Source organism: Sipha flava, unplaced genomic scaffold (genome assembly GCF_003268045.1).
Source record: "Sipha flava isolate LNK unplaced genomic scaffold, YSA_version1 72_pilon_pilon, whole genome shotgun sequence".
NCBI classification, from domain to species: domain Eukaryota; kingdom Metazoa; phylum Arthropoda; class Insecta; order Hemiptera; family Aphididae; genus Sipha; species Sipha flava.
In genome coordinates this window covers 875,547-896,756 of record NW_020273612.1, presented here as the reverse complement: position 1 = coordinate 896,756, position 21,210 = coordinate 875,547, and the positions used below count along the sequence as shown (strand labels likewise).

The window sequence follows — 21,210 nt, the reverse complement described above, 5'->3', positions numbered from 1 at the left end:
ATTACACAAATATGTGCCCAAACAAATAACTATACTTCATAAAATATACAAAAAATATTATACAAATATAAGTTAATATTTCTTTATTGCATCTTGTACATGTTGCTGTCTATGTGTTCCGTCACAAAATGGTCGATGAGAGGTTTGTTTACAATTACATAGCCAATATTCATTGGTTTCAGCTACTTGAACTCTAACTGGTTTCAATGTTATGCGAAGCTTTTGATTTTTATGAGTACCATCACAAAACGGCTAAATATTATAAAATAAAAATATAATACAATAATTATGGTGTTTTCAATAAAATAAATACATATTGTTAGCAGTGGCGGATTTAAGGAAAGGCAGAGGGGATCTCCATTAGTTTTATACATCGGCGTCCCCAGGGGGGGGGGCAAGACGGGGCACTTGCCCCCCCCTAGAATAATGTTATTTCCACAGAAATTGGTAAATTCAAAATGTCCACGGAGATTGAAATTTATATTTAATGAAAAAGAATGTATAATAATATTTTTTAATGTTTTAATTGTAATAATAATACCTACCTAATTGCAATGTTTTAATTCATAATTTTAATAATGACGAAATATAATAATTTACTATAAATAAAATATATAAAAAAAAATTTCATTTATTTTTTAAATTAATTTTACCCCCTCCCCCTTAGAAAAATGTCTGGGGACGCCCATGGTTTTATATGAAATTTAATGTTGAATGGAAAAAAGGAAGATGAACACCAAAAAAAGAGATGTTTGTACACAATTGAGAATGATAAAAGGGTTGTTGGTGTGCGCATATGAGATGTAGAAAATAGAGATGAGTGAAGGTTTAGGATCAGGGAGGCCGATCCCAAATAGTTGGGAGGAAAACGAAGGAGAAGAAGAATATATAAGTAATGATCCGACTGACTGATGTAATGACATCAATCATGTCAAATATTCTTATAATAATTTATAATTATGACTTAAAAAAGTTTATTTTATTCTATTGGTTTTTTATTTTTTTTTTAAATGTACCTAGATATTTTATAATTTTTTGAAAAACTTTGGGCCCACCCTATAACAAAATTCTAAATCCGCCACTGATTATATAAATTATTCAATACCTGTTGTCTACTCATACCACAAGAACACCAATGATAACTTTTTCCTTTCTCCAAAGTAACTTTAAATGGTCTTTTATCATAAATTACACCCAGTTCCTTTTGTTGTGTAGCAGTATGAATGTTTTCTAATAAGTTTTTAGGTAGTATATCATCTATTTTCTTAGAATAAACTCTCTAAAAAAACATTTATAGCTTATTAAAAAAAAAATATATAAAATTAAATAAGAGGTTTTTGTAAAGTTGGTAAAATCAAAATACTTTTGTTACTTTATATAGTCTATATTGTGTGTTGACAATATAAACGTGTGAATAAATAATAAATTATCAACAATCATAATGTAAAATGGTATAAGTATAATTTGACAACAAAAATCATCAATTTTTATAAATGTGTTTTTAAAATTTATTTATTTATTTATGAAAATAATTGTAAATCTTTCACTAATTTGTTCTTTATAAATTTTATTATTTTTATTTGATCAAAAACTTAATTTAACCAGAGATATACTAAAACAAATTATATATAAGTATTATTTATATTTTTTAAAAATATACAATATATTATTACTTATTCACAATAAACATGTTCACTGAAATAAATGTATATAAATCATATTTCATAAAAATAATTATAGTGGTGCCGTTATATATTTTTTAATTAATATTAACAAAAGTTGGGTAAATGTTGGTAATTACATGTTATTGTTAAGTAATTAGTGATATATCTGAGGAGGGCTACTTAATAAAATAAGACTAATAGATAAAAAGTATTGAATATGATGGTTTGGCAGTACCTAAAATTTCAATGATGTAAAGTCTAGGAAAGTTTAACTACAGATTTGTAAATTGGTAAATTTTAACATATATACTAAATAACAAATATGAATTATTATAGAGAAGCAGAAAGATGATAATAACTATTGATTTTTAAATAAGACTACAAGAGGTATTCATTTCTTAGGTAAAAACATGATTTATACGATAAATTTGACAAAAATAATAGAAAGTAGTAAATGTATAATAAATAAAACAATATAAGTATGTTTAACTAAAAAAAATTATAATTTTGTATTTTGCAATTAGAATTAGGTTTTAATAAATTCTTATTAAGGTCATAACATAAAATAGGTAAATCACATGTTAAATTACTTCAAGTACTACTAGAGTTTGTTTGGAGTTTATGGTGAATTATAATTAATCAAATGTTGCTAAATTTTAAGTTGCAATGTAATTTTGGATTCTGAACCGAATTTTAGTAATCTAAAAGTTTTGAATCAATTACGAATAAAAAGTTTTCAGTACACGACGATGATTTCAAAAATGTATCCAAATGATAAAGATCCATGATAGTGCATAGTATTTATAGTAAGCCAATACCAAAGAACAGATAACAGACACGGAGTTCATTTTCGTAGACAGTAATCGATATCAAAATCAATACGAACGACGGGCAGGCGATATCCGTATATTCGCCGCGTTTTTACTTTGAATGTTGTACTCACATAGTTCATAAATGGTCTCATCCCGAATACCAACTTTTTGACAGTGGCCAACATGTTAGACGATGTACAATCGTATACACGGATATACAGAATGTCGGATACCAATGACTTTTCGATTGAGAAGAGAGACAGTAAGTCGATTTACGACGACGTTCGGGACGGTGAACAATTTGAACCCTTCCGACGAGAGAACGACGTCGGACCGGATAACAACGGTGATAACGAACGAGTCCGTCTCGCGATAACGTACGGCGATGTCGATCAGGATGAACCTAGCGACGGCCGCTCGTTACTGTCGACCGTATCCCCAGATTGTGTCAGTGACCCCGTTCCTCTTTGCCAGCCAGCGTTTCTCAAACTGTGGGTCGCGACCCCCTAGGGGGTCACGAGTCAATTTTGGGCGGTCGCGAGAAGTTTTATTAATTATACAGATTGTAAGAAGTTTATGTTATTTTAAATTGTATAGACTATAGACTATAGACTATAAAACTAATAGAAAATATTTAAATATTTAAATATTAATATTAATAATAAAAAATACTTTATTATTATTATTATAAAGTAATAAATAAGTAATAAAATAGATAAAAATTTGTTTTTTGAAATTATTTTTATTGATTCTGTAAATTTAAAACTATGGGGTCGCGATAGATTTTTGGAAGAAAATTTGGGTCGCGGTCCTAAAAAGATTGAGAACCACTGTTCTATACTTTTCCCGACCAGACGTTGTTCATTGAAACATCTGTTTTCACCAAGCAATGATCAGTACATTTCTTTAAAGTTTATTTATTTTTTTTTTTTGTTCCTTTTCGTTCGACTGTTCTCTGTCGAAGCTCACATACACACACGCGCGCGCACACACTTAGCATACGAATTTGTGAACAGATCATCACAAAGTACGCAATTTGGCCTAACTTGGTCGCTTTGTTTTGCGCACACCAACCGACCCCACATATTGTTTCCGACGTTGAGTCATTGCTTTGTGTGTCTACCGTCGATGTAAAAAAGTAGTACAACAATAGGAAGTCGAATAGTTTAGCTATGAGTGGCCTAACCCCCGAAGAGGTAAGAATAATTTTGAACTGTTAATGTGGGTTATTTATGTGTATATTAATATTTTGTCACCATTTCCTTGAACAACTACGAAGTCGTCTTCAAAGTGTATGGCACCTCTGACGTTTTCCTGTGATCTATTTGAAAATTATGGATTTTGTTTCATTCGTTGAAATGTGTACGTTCTCAATATATTGGTAGTCTATTTCGATTGATTTCTGCCTGTCAATAGTCGTCTTGTTTTCCTTGCCATTCAATTTGTGTGTTATGATTTTGTGTTGAGATCTAGACTTCTTTGTTGTCATTTAAAGTCCCCTGTCTAATTTTTGATGGACAAATGTTTAAATACCATTTTATTATGGTGATAAGTGATAACTACCCGATAATTTGTTATAACTGAAATGTATTAGTACATTATATTATTTAGTATTTTATTGATTGTTGATTGGTAACAAAGTCAAATATGTTCCTAACCATTGCAGTAATTGAACAAGAAAAAAGTAATATATTGTCATAATTCCAGTTTAGGAATTTTGTTCAATAATGGTATAATATCTGGTTTAATGTTTTTTTTTCTAAATATTCTTATACATTTATCGAACAATAATAAGTATTATTTTGTACAATAAAGGATTATAATATATTAGGTATTACCTTAATTATCTGTTAAATTATAATGATTGTATTTTATTAAAAAAAAAAAATAAAATATCCTAATATAAATTTTTTTAACTTATTAAATATCAAATAATTTAAATGCGTACAATTATTTCCATAAGATTTGTTACTATGATGATTTGTATTTTGTAGTACCCAAAATATATCTATTATTATTATTAATTATGTTGTAAATTAAATAAATAATAAAATATTACAAATTATTCAATCCATTATGGATACTATAGTTCTCTTTATTCTAATCAGTTGAATGTATATTATTACCTATCTAAAATACTAATTGTCACTTATTATTTTATAATTTAATAATCATCATACTATGATTTAGGAAAAAGAAAAAAAAAATTTATTAGTGCACATGTAAACTTTTAGTTAAATATTTTTAAAATTTCATTATTAATAAAGAGTTATTAATTTGTTTATAGATTAGAAGACGTCGTTTAGCACGTTTAGGTGCTGTAAGTACAACAAGAGTTCCTCCGGTGCCACCACCTCTTCCAATGGTTTCTGAAGTTATTTCTCTATGTAATATAAATAATTTCTTAGCTAATTTATTTATTCTTAAAGTAATTAATTATTTATTTGATGCAGTACCCACTAGAATCACATTTACTTCTGAGCCAAACAAATCAACTCAGCCAGAAGAATTGTCTATGGAAGTTGATGATAACAATACTGATGTTGAATCTAAAAAACAAATTGTTTCTCCAATTAAACCACCTGAGTCCTCTACAATTATTGCTCATGAAGAAGATTCAGGGTTTGAAAATATGGAAGTTGATGAACCTAAAGATTGTAATTTTCAAGAAAGTATTAGAAGAAAAAGACCATTGGAAGCCGTAAGTTTTTTTTTACCTAAAAAATAAGATAATTGTTTACATTTATCTATTTATCTGTATATTTTAGAATCCTCCCAGAGAAGATATAACCTTTGTTGTGGCCTTAAGAATATTAAATGTTACTTTTAATGAATCAAATAGTGAATGTTTATTTTTGCCAGATGCAGCTGGTATTTTGAGAGAAAGAGACGATGATTATAATGCTTTTAAATTACCAGTAAGTATAATAAATTATATTCAATTAATAATCTCGAATATTTTTTTAAATGGAGACAGTTTACATTTTATTGTAAATACAATTTTCTATACAGTAGAAATTGTTTTATAGTACCTACAATTTTTCATACCATATTTCTTAATACAACATAAATCTTATGGTACTGATATTAGATTAGTGCTGTTGTTAACATCAATTTGTACAATGTATTGGATAAAAAGACTTATACTTTACTGGTTCCTTCAGTATTTTTATAAACTTTTTACTGTATTAATGACCTAATATCTAAAAAAAAAAATGTATTTTTAATCATTCTAATTGTTGCTTTTAATTTTACCATGAATATTGTAATATTTTTTTTTAGGATCTTGTATGTATGTGTATAAATGAAGCTATAAATATAATTATGAAAAAATATAAACGTCGTGAGGAAAATGTACTTCATGCTGAAAAGTTACCTTGTTCAGGTGGTTTGAAATATTTATTCGATTGTTATAATCGTATTGAAGAAGAACAACGCCAATATCCTAAAGTAAAAAAAATAAAATTTATAATTTCATTTATTTGATAAAAATTAAATTTTTTTAATGATTAAAAAAAAAAAAAAAAAATTATAGAGAAGTAGTTCTGCTATAGTCTCCAGAACATTAAATATCATACGTTCACAATGTGTGAATCATTCAATTGTTCTACTAACTTATGATTGGGTTTCGGATCATAGAGAGAGTGCTCGAAATTTATTTCCTGCAATATCTCCTCTTACCCACTTCCTAATACAGGGTACAATGCCTAGGGGTTTCATTAATGAATTGTTAATTAGTACAACTTTAAAACCTCGGATGTTTGAAGAAGTAAGTATAAAGACTTAAATTATTTATTATTTTTTTAATTTATATTGTTAATGCTCTTTTTTAGATTTTTAGTCCATTATTGCAGCATCTGTATCGTATTATGCAAAGTGCCAGTTTTGTAGGATCTACACATCGTAGACCCATTGAAGTTCTTAATGAACTGACTTCATTGACTTTTTATATGTCCAAAAATAATCTGCCTATTTGTTCATTATTAATTAAAATGGTAAGTCTTTATATAAAAGATATAAAATATTTAATTTTATAAAATTAATTTTTATATTTTAAGCGTCAATTTTTGCCAAAAAGAGTAACTCCAAGTGGTGGTCGTGAACTGGCTTGGACATCATATTTAGGACCATTTCTGTCAGTTTCATTATTTGCTGAAGATGATCCTAAAGTAATTGATAAATTATTGAATTTTAATACATTATCAGACAAAACTGGGTTAATTGGAACTCTAAGACAAGAAATGCAAACTACCCGGGTAAGTTATAAACGGGTAATTTTATAAAGTAGAATTAAACTACATTTTTTAATTTTATTTGTTATTTAATGTGTATAATATATACTTGTTATGATATATTTGCACTTGGTTATATTTTATTCAAATTTGTAATTACATTTTAATTATAATCTTTGAATTGGTACTTTGAAATTTGAATTTTTTTTTTTTATTGAACAATTTTACGAACTGTAGCAATGTTGCAGTGTAGCATTTGTACAATAAACAAATTAGATAATTAAAGAACAATATTTACATGAAATGAATCATTTTAAAGAGGGAGGCTGTTCAGTAACTGAACCTTCAGGAATTTAACATTAAATATTGAAATTTTGGGGATTAAAGTCAAAATCTGACACAAAATAAATTATAAAAAATTATGAAACTTGTTCATAAATTATATTATTTATAGTTTTTGAAAATGAAAAGTAGTATGTAAATAATAAATAATTTTAAAATTGATTTTCATATGAATTATAAATTTTATAGAGTTTTGTTATACAGTCTATTTATTTTATATCATTATATTTGATAATCATGATATTATTTTCCCGTATATTTGATTTGCCTTTTAGATATTGTATCATTTTTCAATCTATGTATCACTACTCAATTTTGGATCATAAATATTTTTGAATGGGTTATCAAAAAATTTGACATAATATTTTTATTTATTACTACATGTATGAATTATTTATAAAAAATTAATATAACATTTTTCTTTAATTATTTTTTTTAACTTGATAATATAACAAATAAGTAAATTTTCAGAATTTTGATTTTTAAAGCTATAAATATACTTTATTGGCTAACATTCTTAGAAATGGTTAAATTTGTTAAGTTATTGATGAGAAACTAACCACCATTTATAGCAACTGTCAGCTTTTAGCTATTGCTGATTCATATATGAGTAGTCCATCCTGATTATAACCGACATTTGTTGTATTAAATATTATATTTTTCAAAATATTGACAATTAAATTAATTATATTTTTTTAAATCTATCAAAATAAGAATGAAAAAGGGTTGCTTATTTGCAAATTATTTTAAATTATAATTACATTAGACATGTGACTATTAATTATTGAGTGATGCAGCAAATGTGTAAAGGCGTTTTTAAAATTTTTTTTAACCATTTAAAAATTAATAAAAAAAATGTCTGTTAATTTTTTTTAGAAATTAAGATTTTAAACATTAATGCATTTGTTAATATATAGTTTAATTTTAATTATTTTTAGATTGAATTGAACAAAATCATGTATAATTTAGTAGTAAATTTAAGTTCACGGGATATGACACTAATTTATATTACTAAAATATTGATTTATAATGAGAAGCGCTGTAAAATGCGTGTAGATGAAAGAACAGTTGCCGGTGATGGCTTCATGTTGAATCTGCTAACTGCTTTGCAAGAGCTTTCAGTGAAGGTAATTGGTGAAGTTATTAATAAATCTATCCATCTATTTATACACATTTTTAATTTTTAGATTAAAATGGAAAAAGTTGATCCAATGTATATTTTTAATTCAAAAGATTCTTTAATTGATATATCATCTGATACAAGACTGAAATTTTCATCTCAAGAAGCTATAGATTGGCTTGCAGTTGCAGGTATGTTTTTAATTGTCTTATTTACATTTTTGTTTATTTGTAGTGGTGTTCTTCTATAAGTTATAATGCATATATCTTCTAAATAAATTATATCAATCTTAATTATTAAGGCTTTCAAGGCAATAGGATACAGAAAATAATAGTAATTATTGCAACTTATCGCTTAAAAAGTAAATAAACTTATCATACTTCAATAAAATATTTGTTATATAAGTGACAAAGTGCCATTGGTGTTAATTTTAAGTTATACTTCATAAATTCCGTAAAAGTTTGTTGGAAAAGCAGAAAACATCTGAAATAAAAAAAACCTGTATAAAACATGATGCATGATTGTCATCCTAAATTTATTTTAGAACTTGTTTTAGACGTATAAAATTGTTTATATTTTCATACTTAAGGGGATTCGATCCAGGTAGTTTTTAAGGGGTTGAATATAGGCAATTTGTCACTCGCGTACGTGAACGCCATGAGAGTCTGTGCAAAATAAATTATCACTAGTGTGTGCAATTACCCCGCTCTAAACCCTCTTTCAATATGCCATGCCGGGCCATATTAACCTCATGCTGCTAATGACCATTGCACCGGCGCGATGGCAAAACCAGTTTTCTAATAATAGATATAGATATCACAGAATTGCTTATTTTATAATATATTAAAAAAGTAACTTCTTTGTATTTTAGCTATACCATAAACTAAACACGAATGAACTACTATAGCCAATTTCTAAAATTTTTATTTTCATTTACAAAATTATCTATGTTTTATCTTTGAGAGTTTATTTATGACCTTTGAATTATGACAATATTTAGCCCAGTTCCATTTAGGTATAATATAATATAAAATAAACAGATTGATAACAATGCGGGCTTTATAATTAACGGCAACGATTAGCGGAAGAAGGTTACTTCCACACGCGCATGCACAAGTCAAATTACACTGTTGCGAAGAATATGATTTGGTTCTATTTTTTTCGTAAAGAATTAATTTTTTGCTAATCATACTGGTTTTCTTGGTCATCTGATAGAACTTCTAAAAACATATTTGAATTAGTCATGATTAGGGAACGGATTTATATGTAAATGCATATTTTTATTAAAACGAGATATTTAAGATTCGATAAGAAATGTTTATGATTTAAATCATTCCTATTAAAATTATGATACTTTTATTTTACATATTTTGGTATAATTATATATTTTTACATATTTCACTAATTTTTAAATATTTTTAAACATATTTTAATTATTTCATCATTCATACGTCTTTTTCGTACGAAAATACAAGAAATTATTTTAAAATTAGATCCAGAAACTTTTATCGCTATTGGAAAAGCTCAAAATATTATGCAAAATGAAACATTGAAAATTATTTAATTTTAATTAAAAATAATTTAACAAAATTATTAATAAAAAAATATGTCCCCAAATGATAGTATGCAAATTGTTAAATCAGCGATTAAAACTCGTAAGCGGACCGATAGATGTCGTAAAAAAGAAAATTCATGCTGTTACAGAAAAAATTCCAGGCAATATTGATTTTAAAATAATCAATGACATAATGAATGGCAGACAACCTTAAAAAAATTTGGAATTATCGCCTTCTGATAGTATACACTTAAAATATGCTTTTAATACATCGGTTGATGTGAAACGATAATTTAGCCGTTTTAAAAATATTTTGATACCTAATAGGCGACATTCAGCATTTGATAATTTACAAGATATTGTAATAATTCAATGCAACAAATCTTTTTGATAATTTAATAATAATAATCACTTTTTTTTTAAATTTTTTTTCCCCACATATTTGGATGTTTTTAGCACATATTTTATAAATTATACTTACATATATATGTACATATTTCTGTATTTTTATTACATATAAATCCGTTCCCTAGTCATGATGTTAACTTGAAATCGACTTTTTTTACATTTTCAAATTATTTTATCAATTTCATAATATTTACATTATAAATTTATTATTATTTAAAATCAATTTTTTAAGGGTATAAAAATAATAATTCAAAAAAGTAAAAAAGTCGTTTTCAAGTCAACTTCATGACGAATTCAAATATGTTTTTATGAGTCTTATCCGATCATTAAGCAGGTCAGTATAATTGGCAGAATATAGGTATATTTTGATAGAAAACTTAACCCGGATCGAATAAACCCGGACTACTATATTTGTTGTCCAATTTCTTAATTTGCAGTTTGATTCATACAGTTTAGACAATCGTATTACCTATGAAAAAAAATTATTATTCAATTGCTACATTTTATCTATTTATGCTTAGTATTTCTCTTCTTGCCCTCTAAACTACTTATATTTTGTATAATCAATTCTAGTTACTTAAATATATCAACCTCATCCACTACTTACTTTTTCTTCATAACATGTTTTATTCCATCAATTCCTTGTCCTCTTCTTCCAAAATTGTGCACCATTACTCACTGTTTTATTTCTAATAATTGTAATTATTGTTTTTTATTTATTTTTCATTCTCTATTCTTCAAGTCTTTTATTTACTCTAAGCTAGTATTTGCAAACATCATACACCATGGGAACTTACCGTGATTGTCTTTCATAATCTCATTCTTTGCTGAGGAAAACAGCCTAACCTTTATATTTTTACACTAGTCATCTGTTACACAACACAAACTTAACTCTTGTCCTTACTACTATGTTCTGTATTATTTAATCATATCATGGGTTGGTACTCTTTTTTCTCTTAAAAACCACTTCACCATTTCTTAGGGCATATATCAAATTTCCTAACAACATCTATATTTTTTAGTCCTAGTACAGCTTTTTTATTTTTAATTTTAACTGTTTTCTTTATTAAATTTACTTTTAAATTATTTTTATCATCTTCATAAAGCATTAATATTTATTATTCCTCCTCTTTTAAGTACAATTTATTTTGAAAATCTTAAGAAAGCTTTTCTTGAATCATTGCTATCTATTATTCTTATTTGGTACCCAGTCTCATATATAAGTATTACATAAGGTTAACCTCCATAACTTTTTGGTTCCTAATTTAATCTTAGTATTAAACATTTTGTTTTCATCATACTTATTTTTTATTTATTACTCCTTATAAATCATGTATCTTATTGATTTATTTATGTTTAGGAAAATCTTTTAATGAAGTTAAATTTTCTACTCGATGTTGGTTTTTAACATTATATTGTCATCACATAGCATTAATACCAGCTTTCACTAAACATACCAGAAGACATAGAACAGTAAGAGATCTTCAAAAAGTGGTGAGTACTATTAGTTTTTTTTTTTTTTTAAATCATCAAATAAAATTTTTATATTGCTTATTTACTTTAAACTGTATATAGATTGATGAAATAGCAAATTCTGAATCCGAATGGAAAAATAACCCTGGATTAGCACTTAGAAATAAAGAATTATTGAGAAAATGGAAAACTCAGCTGAGGGTAACATTTTATTTTTATTCAGCAAACGTGTTTGATACATAAAATATAATACTACAAATTATTTATATTTTCATAGAAACTAGTAAAAAGTAAATCATGTGGAGATCTTGTGTTATATGATCCATATCTTATTACCCGTTGTATTGTATTTTATTCTACCGTTGCGGAGTTTATGATGACTCTTCTTCAAGGTACTCCATACATACCAAATGCTAATATAATATTCCCAACCGAAATTCCAGATATATTAGCTGCTATTCCAGAATGGTTTGTTGAAGACATTGCAGATTTTCTTTTATTCATTTTGCAGTAAGTTTTTCTGTTTTGATAATTTTCAATTTTTATTACATAGAATTGTTTTTTTAGATATGCTCCCAAGGCTGTAGAATTCAAGTTCTTCGATACACTCTTGACTTGGATTCTTGTTTGTATTTGTTGTCCGGCACCTTTTAAAAATCCTTATCTTATAGCAAAACTTATTGAAGTTTTATTTGTATTAAATCCAAGTATTCAGCCAAAGACTGAAATATTAAATAACATGATGATGAGTCATCCGCTTTCAATCACCCACCTTCCTTCTTCTCTTATGAAATTTTATACAGGTATAGTAATTATTTATTTAATATCCATAATAATTACATATTATTTTTTTTCCGTAGTAATTGAATCTACTGGAGCAACTTCTGAGTTTTACGATAAATTTACTATTCGTTACCATATTAGTTTAATTTTAAAAAGTTTATGGGAAAGTCCTATGCATAGATGTGCAGTTATTGCCGAATCCAAGTAAAATATTTACAATTGCAATTTGCTAAGTTCTATAGTATATATATATATATATATATATATATATATTTATCTGTTTAGAACTGGTATACAATTTGTTAAATTTGTGAACATGTTAATAAATGATACAACATTTTTGTTGGATGAGAGCTTGGAGTCGTTAAAGCGTATCCATGAAGTACAAGAGCAAATGGCAGATACTACTGCTTGGAATAATTTGACTGATGAAGTTCAGCAATCTCGAACAAGACAGCTTTCTGCTGATGAACGACAATGCCGGTTTGTAAAAATGGAAATTTTAATAATATTGATGATCTTCTATACTATTATGTTTTTTTTTTAGTTCATATTTAACATTAGCTCAAGAAACAGTTGATATGTTTCATTACTTAACAAAAGATATAAAAGAGCCATTTATGCGACCTGAATTGGTAAATCGCCTTACAGCAATGTTGAATTTCAATTTACAACAGCTCTGTGGTCCAAAATGTAAAAATTTAAAAGTCAAAACACCAGAAAATTATGGTTGGGATCCTAGACGTTTGCTTAAGCAGTTAATTGATATTTATTTATGCTTGGATTGTGATCAGTTTGCTGCTGCTATAGCTGCTGATGAAGTAATTTTTCAATGAAAATAAATAATGTTAAAATCACTCTAATATTATAAATTTTTTTTAAATATTTTAAGCGATCTTTCCGAATGGAATTATTTGAAGATGCTGCTAGCCGAATGATACGAGTGTTAAATTCATCAAAAATTGAAATAATGAAATTTCAAGATTTAGCTAGGAAGGCAAATGAAGTATCTATTCAAAATATTAAAAAAGAAGTAGATTTCAATGATGCTCCAGAAGAATTTAGAGGTATTATAAAATTTATTTTGTTTATTATTTAACATAAAATTAATAATCATAAATAAATTGTAGATCCATTGATGGATACTTTAATGGATGATCCAGTTATTTTACCTAGTAGTGGAAAAATTATGGATCGACCAGTTATTGTACGACATTTATTAAATTCACAAACGGATCCATTTAATCGCCAACCTTTAAGTGAAGACGATTTAACTCCAGGTACAATATTATTGAAAAATATATAGAAAAAATAAAATTGTTTATGCGGATACACCCTTCTTTTTTTTGCTTAAAATCATTTTCAAATTTAAAAGCACACATATCAGTTAAACTGATTCTATTTTTCACTCAACTTCTGTATATTACTTTTTTTACGGCTTAACTTTAATAAGTGGTAAATCCTCGGATGATTGTCCATTCGCGTACTAATGATTAAAGAAATAACATGACTGAAAACTGGGTGTCCGATAAATAATTAAGTACTTTATTACCTCATACCTCCAAAAATAATATCATTAATAATATAATTGATAGTTATTTTTGTATGGATGGGCTTTAGACCAATTTAATTTAAGGAAAGGTATTTATCTAATTAATCATTTACATTTAATTATGAATTTAACTTGGCAATAGTACAACAAAGATACTTTAAAATTAACCAGAATAATTATGGCCCACGACATAGCTTTGATATAATACGATTCAATTGTAAAGTTAAAAACATGATAATTATGCTCTTTTGTTTAAAATTTTAAACCATAGTAATTAAAATATTTTTTTAAATTATACGTTTTAATTTAATTGTTTAAAGTCAATAAACTGAATATTGAGAATGAACATAATTAACATAATTTATAATATTTAAATAATTATTAGTATCAAAACTAATGTTAATTTTAATACTATATAAATTGAGTCGTCCAGTTGCAAAAGGTAGTATGTCCATATTTTAGTTGCAAAAGGGAATATGTCCAATTTTAAATATAAATTATTTAAAAAACTACTTATCCACGATTTCTGTAGTCTAAAAAAAGTAAAATGTTTTTTTTTATATATATTTATGAAAAAAAAATGGTGACGTTTTATAAAATATTAATGGAAATATCAGTTTTTTGCTGTTTGTGAAAACTTTATTTGTTTGGACATACTACCTTTTGCAACTGGAAGACTCAATTAATGATTCATAGCTTTTTTTCAATAGAATCTATAATATAAAATTATAGTATATTTTTATGAGATATTTGACACTAATTTCCTTCAAAAAAGTTCTTTATTCTAAAAATTATTAGTGGTCACAAGGACTTATTATTGAAGCTGTTATAATGTTTGTAGTATTTAATCCATTTTTATATTAAAAATTGATTTATTCTTAGCTTTGGAACTGAAAGAAAAAATAAAAGAATGGAAGATCGAAAAGCTGAAAGAACTGTCTCGAGGGCCTCAATCCTAAGGAATGAACATTTTAATATTTTACTATAATAATAAAACTATTAATAAATTTATTAAAGTTAATTTACTTTTTAACATTTACCTCGAGTTATGGTTATACTATTATTGTATGTGATAAAATGTGTTCTCAAAAGAAGACTTAAGAATACCCTAAAAAAATTAATTTGTGCATGTATGATGAATATTATTCGTACTACTTATATAAATATTTTATACAATTTGTATTAATTTATCAAATAGTAATTTGGTGGATCATAGATTTTATTTAAGAAAATGTTGTTGATGTTTAAAAGTAAACACAAAATTAAATACATTTATTTGTATGTTTATTATAGTTTGTAAAAAAACGTCTTGACAATTTTTTTTCCTTTTTTTGTAATATTTAATAAAAAAAAAAAAAAAATTGTACAAAATTTTTAAATGTAAGTTAATCTTAGTGTTTAAAACATAATATATATATTGTAAATAAATTAAGAATATGATAAAATATTTTTATTATTATTATTATTATTAATATTATTATTATTACTATTAGTTACATATAATACACTAAAGAAAACATTCCACTACGAAATTTTAAATTGACTATAGATGACTAGTTCTTACGACTAAACCGTTATTATAATGGATACAATGCAATATTTCATTTTATGAAATACATAAAAGTATTACAATTCCAATATGATACATCCGTTTGTATAGAACAGTTAGTTGTCAAGTTGGGCAGTCTTAAATTCAACACTAAAATTACATCAATGTTATTTATGCATATTGCACCTATTAAAGTAATAGTTTTTGTACACGTGATATGTTATTTCCAGTAAAATCGAATGTACAGCGTAGTTCAGCAGCGATGTCGTTTTCGTCTCCCCTCTTCTCTGCGCTATGCGGTGTCCGAGGTCGCGCGGACGGTTGGCTTCTCCTTCGCGATCAGGCCACGTTGCTCTCTTGCGCCTCGGCCTTGTACCTCGACGGAGGCGTTTCCGGCTTTTCAGGTACTGGCGGTATACTGGATTTGGCCTACGTACAGAAAGACCGAGCAGCGATAAACAACGGCAATCATTATAGTTCAAAATAAAATTTTAATAACAGTCGGACGCGGAGACTTATGGCGATCGAATCTGTTAGCGTCAGACCGGGCTCGGATTCTTTAGCGTTTGCTGATTGTTGCGGAACACTGATCAAAACAGAGGAGTAACGTCGTGTGCGCTTTATTCACGCTACTTAAGGATTTGAAATTTAAAACCGTTTTGGTTTTATAACACCCCCGTTTTCGGTTCTACTTTTGGGTCTACTTGCGCACACAAATCTAATTTAGTTCGTGTTTTTCATAAAACCGTCGGAAGAAGTTTTGAGACTTTCGTTGGAAAATCATATTTTATACAATTGTTTTTTTTTTTTTCATGTACGTGCATATAAGTGTGTTTATCAATTTATTAACTAATGCAGCATTTTTTGAGTAAAGGTTTTTTTGTGCTATTTATCGTGATTTTAGTGTTCATTTTTGGAGTGTTTAAATCACAGCGAAACGCGTATTTTCGTATCTACTACCCTTTGATGCTATAACATCCGAGCTCTAATGTTAAATTAACCGCGAAGTAGAGGTTTCTTATTAAATTTTATTTAAGTGTTGCCTTAAACGGATCAACGGCCGCACAAACGGCTCGTTGTTTCCAATAATTAATAAAACGGTAATCGAAAGAAACAAAAGTGTCGTGTCACCTTTAAGTCGCCGTCCATGAAGAACCCGATCTGATGGTATTCCTTGCCGGAACGCGGCTTCAGCGTAGTCTTGGCCGCCGGTCGACCACCGAACCTGTGGAATCGGAAAAAAAAAAAATCATAATCAAAAACTTCAAGAACTCGTCGGTTATACTTGGACGGGGTAGGTGTGTGTACGCACCTCTGGTTCTCGTTGTTGGTGTCCGATGAACTGTGCGAAGACAACGACAACGTCTCGATGTAATCGCTCATGTCCGACGTGTAACTGCTCGTGCTCTGCGAGTCCAAAAACGGCACACCAGTGTTCCCTTCCGCGTGCATGTTAAACCCTGGAACCGGTACCGTCACAGGTTTATTATTATCAATACGACCGTTGTCCCGGGCAGGGGCGTGATTCTAGCGCATAGCTAACGTGTCCGAGGGGGAGGGGGTGTGAGAGTTTCATATGCGTGTATTGATCTCTTTTGTTTCGCCAACCCCGTGATTCCAACCAGTTCTGCGCCTCTGCATCGCCGACGTAAAAACAACGGTTCCAGCCGAAAAATATGCACCCCCCCCCCCCCCCGTGCAGCTTTTATGTTCTTACGAGTATAAAATGTAAACGTACGCACGTGATTAGTCTTCTACGGGTAGCGTGTACATTTGCATTTCATTGAGAACTACGAATCCCAAGTTTTTGCCGCTGACAAATAGCTTCAAACATTCTCATCGCATACCTACTCTTATTTAACTCGCGTAATATTTTATCCACGCCGAAAACGTACCTACAGAATTTCGAGAAAACCGCATTCGTTAACGGAAAACGAAAAATATTTCGGAGCAACTGAACCATCGAAATGTTACGGAAAGGGTGGCGGGTACTGCTATACACTGGGATTAATAACAATACATTCGGGTATCACCGGTTTCCGCCAATACCGTTTTCCACCAAATTAAAAAAAACGTCATTCCTTTTCCCGCCAATTATAAACTATAGGATTTTTAAGTTTGGGAACCCCTTAAAGTAAGTATATATATATTTTTACCAATTAAAAAAATAACCAATACATATATATTATATTATTATAAATTTACGAAAGAATACCACAAAATGAGTTTATTGTAAAATAATTTATATTACTCAATAATAATTACTAATTATAATAAATAATAAATATAAAACATGTATTTGCATTGTTTTGATAACAGCATGTCATTGCACTTTTATTCATTGTCTGCATTTTTTACTTAAACTTCATTTAGCATAATGGTTTGATATTAGTTTTACGAACTCGTATCTACTTATTTCATTTTTATGGTATTTTAAAATTAATTCTTCATTTCGTTTACGATTTTTAATAATATTATTTCTCGGTGTTTTACATTTATTAATACTTTTTAAAGTAACATATACGTTTGTTTGAATGTCTTCTATAAGTACAGTTATCCATGGCATTATATGTGGTGTTCGTTTATAAACATTGTCTTTGAATAAAGAATGAAAAGATTCACACGCGTTTGTTGTCCAAGTCAAACTTGTTGATAATGCAGCTCATAGTGATGGAGGATACTTACAATCATCTCCTATGTAATTATCTACCAAATAGTTAGAGTATTTCAGAGGTTATTTTTTTAATTGGTAAAAGAATATCATTAAATACTTACTTTAAGGGGTTCCCAAATTTTAAAATCCTATAATTTATAATTGGCGGAAAAAGGAATGACGTTTTTTTTTTAATTTGGTGAAAAATGGTATTGGCGGAAAATGGAAAGCTAATTTTTGGCGGAAACCGGTGACACCCATACATTCGATATTGTAACTTATCCCATTCTATTATCCGGGTGTTCAGTAGCGTAACTGGGAAAAAATCTAGGGGAGGGGGCAATATAATATATTTATTATTACCAAAACCCTGATACCCCTCCTCCTCACCAGTTAAAACATTTTTTTATTGTGTGTATTTTACACTCTATATCTAATTGTTTGATTTTACATAAGTCTTTTAACTTATTTTATGGTTTAGATAAACATAAATTGTTGGTAGCATGTACTAGGTACCAATATTGTTAAGCAATATCCATAAGAGTTCATTAATAAAGGATGCTATTCGTACTGTTGGATTATCTGGAGGGAGGGGAAATTATACTTTTATCTCTCAAAAAATGATCAGAGAGGACACTTGCCCCCCTTGCCCCCCCCACAATTACGTCATTGCGGGTGTTATAAATCAACCAATTAAATACATATGAATTACGGATATCTGTACAAATATCGGCATGTTTTGTAATTATTAAATTTTATGTTTCGGCATATCAAATAAAGTCGCTGGTATGAGCGCAGTGGGGGTACCGTATAAACATTTTTGCTTATCACCAAAAATTAATTCAACACGTCACGACTGCGATATAGTCCTGTATTTGAGAATTTTAATCCTATACGCGAGTAATATTTTTAATAACTATACGGTTGTGAAAACGTTGAACATTTATGTAATATCTTCCCGAGGTTCAGACTTTAAGCTCAAACGATGAATGTTATGATGACTAATGCAACCTTTGATTTATACTGGATATCGTAACCGCCGATACATGTATACATAAATATGATATCGCGTAAACGTCGAACGAGCAACGTGAAAACACTGTTGTGGAGATCAGTAATTTTGATTTTTTTTCATTATCGAGAATATAACATATTATTATTATGTGCGTTTGGATATATTTTTCGATAAACTATTTCATTACTATATGGTAAAATTGATAGCTTATAAATAGGTATATTATAATCTACAGTAAGGTGATTTCATTTGTTACTAGCAATATTTAAAGATGGATTAACGAACGTTCAAAAACTGTTGTAACTTTTCGTCTAGGTATATTCCATCAGTTGTAATGCTAAAGACTTTTTAAGTTATACTGCTGTAGACCGATTTAAAATAACCTAAGCCGTGACTCCGTATCAATATTTCCACTGAAAATAATGAAAACTAATTATGTTTTTACAATGTCATACACGAAAACAGCGGTAATCATATAATACTATAAGTCTGGCATTATTATTATTATTATTATAAGTATATCCCCTTAATACGATTATTTAATGGAATTCGATTGTAACAATATTATTTTGTGGTATGGAAATATCATTATTTAGGATTTTGATGGAAAGGACTCGATTTTAATCTATAATCATTTTTTGAAGTAAAATATTATGTTATTTTCGTATTTTATAATTTTTTTAAGGGAGTATTGATTTTGGATTGGTAAAAATTGAATTGCACAGGTACCTGATTTTCGGCTACCTTTCACTATAGACGGAAAACATCATCTAATTTTTACGATACTCTTAAGGGATTATGAACATTTATTGTTTTATTATAAAGTAAGACAATTTTCGAATAAAATGTGAAAAAATTCAGTTGTATGTATCGAAACCGATGTAGGCAGTACGGTTGGAGCTCGGCACGTTATCGAATGTTAAATAGCGGCATTTACAAGCGAACCTTTATGTCCTAACTAAACCGTTATGTCCTAACTGAATCCGTGCGTCGCGAGCATTGCGTGCACGCAGATAAAACAAACTGCTGCAAAGTACGGACATGTCCTTACTGGTCGTATGACGCGTGCGATACGTTTCATCGCACCGCACAAAATAGAACATGCTCTATTTTTCAACGCAACGTTCTGCGGGCAAGACTTAATTTTGTTACGTAAATTGAAATAAATATTCTCGTATTTACATACTTATTTTGCGCTTAAAAAATGGATCTTCTTATTTCTGAAGTACAAAGAAGAGCGGTAATTTGGAATAAATGGGATCCAAAATTTAAAGATCGCGTATGTACTTGTTGTCCTTCGCGTGTAAGAATGAAATAGATTATAATCAGCGCGTAGCTGAGTATGCAAATGATGAAATTCGCTAAATTCAAGCCTATCTTTATAGATTTGGTGTACCGCATTTCGTTTGCGCTTTTTTTTTAAAAAATAATCAACTTAAGCACTAAACTTTCGGACAATAACATTTTACGTTGTACAATGGTTAACGGCATGTTGACGACCGACATTTCACGACCTATCGCACGTATGAAACGGACGTCAATTTTGCCATCGATACGTTGTTCGATACGCGATCGCACGCAACGCAACGCACGGATTCAGTTAGGACGCGGCTTAACGCGTTGCGCGGTAGTAGTCAACGGCGGTTAAAATATGTAAAACGAACAAGATATATTTTAATGAAATGCAAGTGTGTAGCGATTGTATTCGATGTTTGATAACGATAAAATGCGTTATGTCATTGAAAAAGTCCGTTGCGATCGGCCGGAACAATGGCTCTGCCACCCCCGCCATGTCCGGCACCGATTACCGTTAACCGCGGCGCAGCCACGTGACGCACGACGATGACGCTTACCTTTATCTTTTTTCAAGCACACGGGCACCTCGGCGCCGGCGGACGACGACTTCATCGGACCGACGAACTTCTGGAACCGGAAGCTCAGCTCCTTGAGCCGATCGGTGGACTTGGACCGCCTGGGAAGCGACCCGTGCACGCAGCCGACGGGCGCGTAGGCCACGGCGGCCATCGTGCGCCTGTGCCGCATCGTGGACAT

At 29.0% G+C, this 21,210-nt stretch overlaps 3 protein-coding genes across 3 annotated transcripts in view; 1 reads left to right on the top strand and 2 right to left on the bottom strand.

The window, feature by feature from the left end:
* Positions 1-68: 68 nt before the first annotated feature.
* Positions 69-2,877, bottom strand: LOC112692267 (CDGSH iron-sulfur domain-containing protein 3, mitochondrial). Its single transcript, XM_025566876.1, has 3 exons — positions 2,608-2,877; positions 1,106-1,279; positions 69-252 (listed from the first exon to the last, which is right to left on the bottom strand). The coding sequence occupies exons 1-3, from the start codon at positions 2,659-2,661 to the stop codon at positions 73-75; spliced, it is 408 nt and encodes a 135-aa protein (XP_025422661.1). The 5' UTR covers positions 2,662-2,877; the 3' UTR covers positions 69-72.
* A 464-nt stretch (positions 2,878-3,341) lies between these two features.
* LOC112692275 (ubiquitin conjugation factor E4 B) lies at positions 3,342-15,300 on the top strand (the record flags this gene model as incomplete). The annotated part of the gene is given in 20 exon segments (XM_025566887.1): positions 3,342-3,672; positions 4,764-4,863; positions 4,930-5,177; positions 5,245-5,394; positions 5,759-5,926; positions 6,012-6,245; positions 6,310-6,471; positions 6,535-6,732; positions 7,989-8,177; positions 8,238-8,361; positions 11,494-11,627; positions 11,709-11,807; positions 11,884-12,116; positions 12,174-12,409; positions 12,467-12,593; positions 12,675-12,872; positions 12,937-13,210; positions 13,282-13,456; positions 13,520-13,669; positions 14,824-15,300. Coding segments are annotated over 20 exon segments (3,300 nt in total). The 5' UTR covers positions 3,342-3,648.
* A 129-nt stretch (positions 15,301-15,429) lies between these two features.
* The window catches only part of LOC112692272, a gene marked incomplete in the record, with an annotated part of 273,649 nt that continues 267,868 nt past the window's right edge, over positions 15,430-21,210 (bottom strand). Inside the window, 4 exon segments of the mRNA XM_025566885.1 lie at positions 15,430-15,919; positions 16,622-16,715; positions 16,803-16,950; positions 21,012-21,210. Coding sequence (XP_025422670.1) covers positions 15,830-15,919; positions 16,622-16,715; positions 16,803-16,950; positions 21,012-21,210 — 531 coding nt within the window.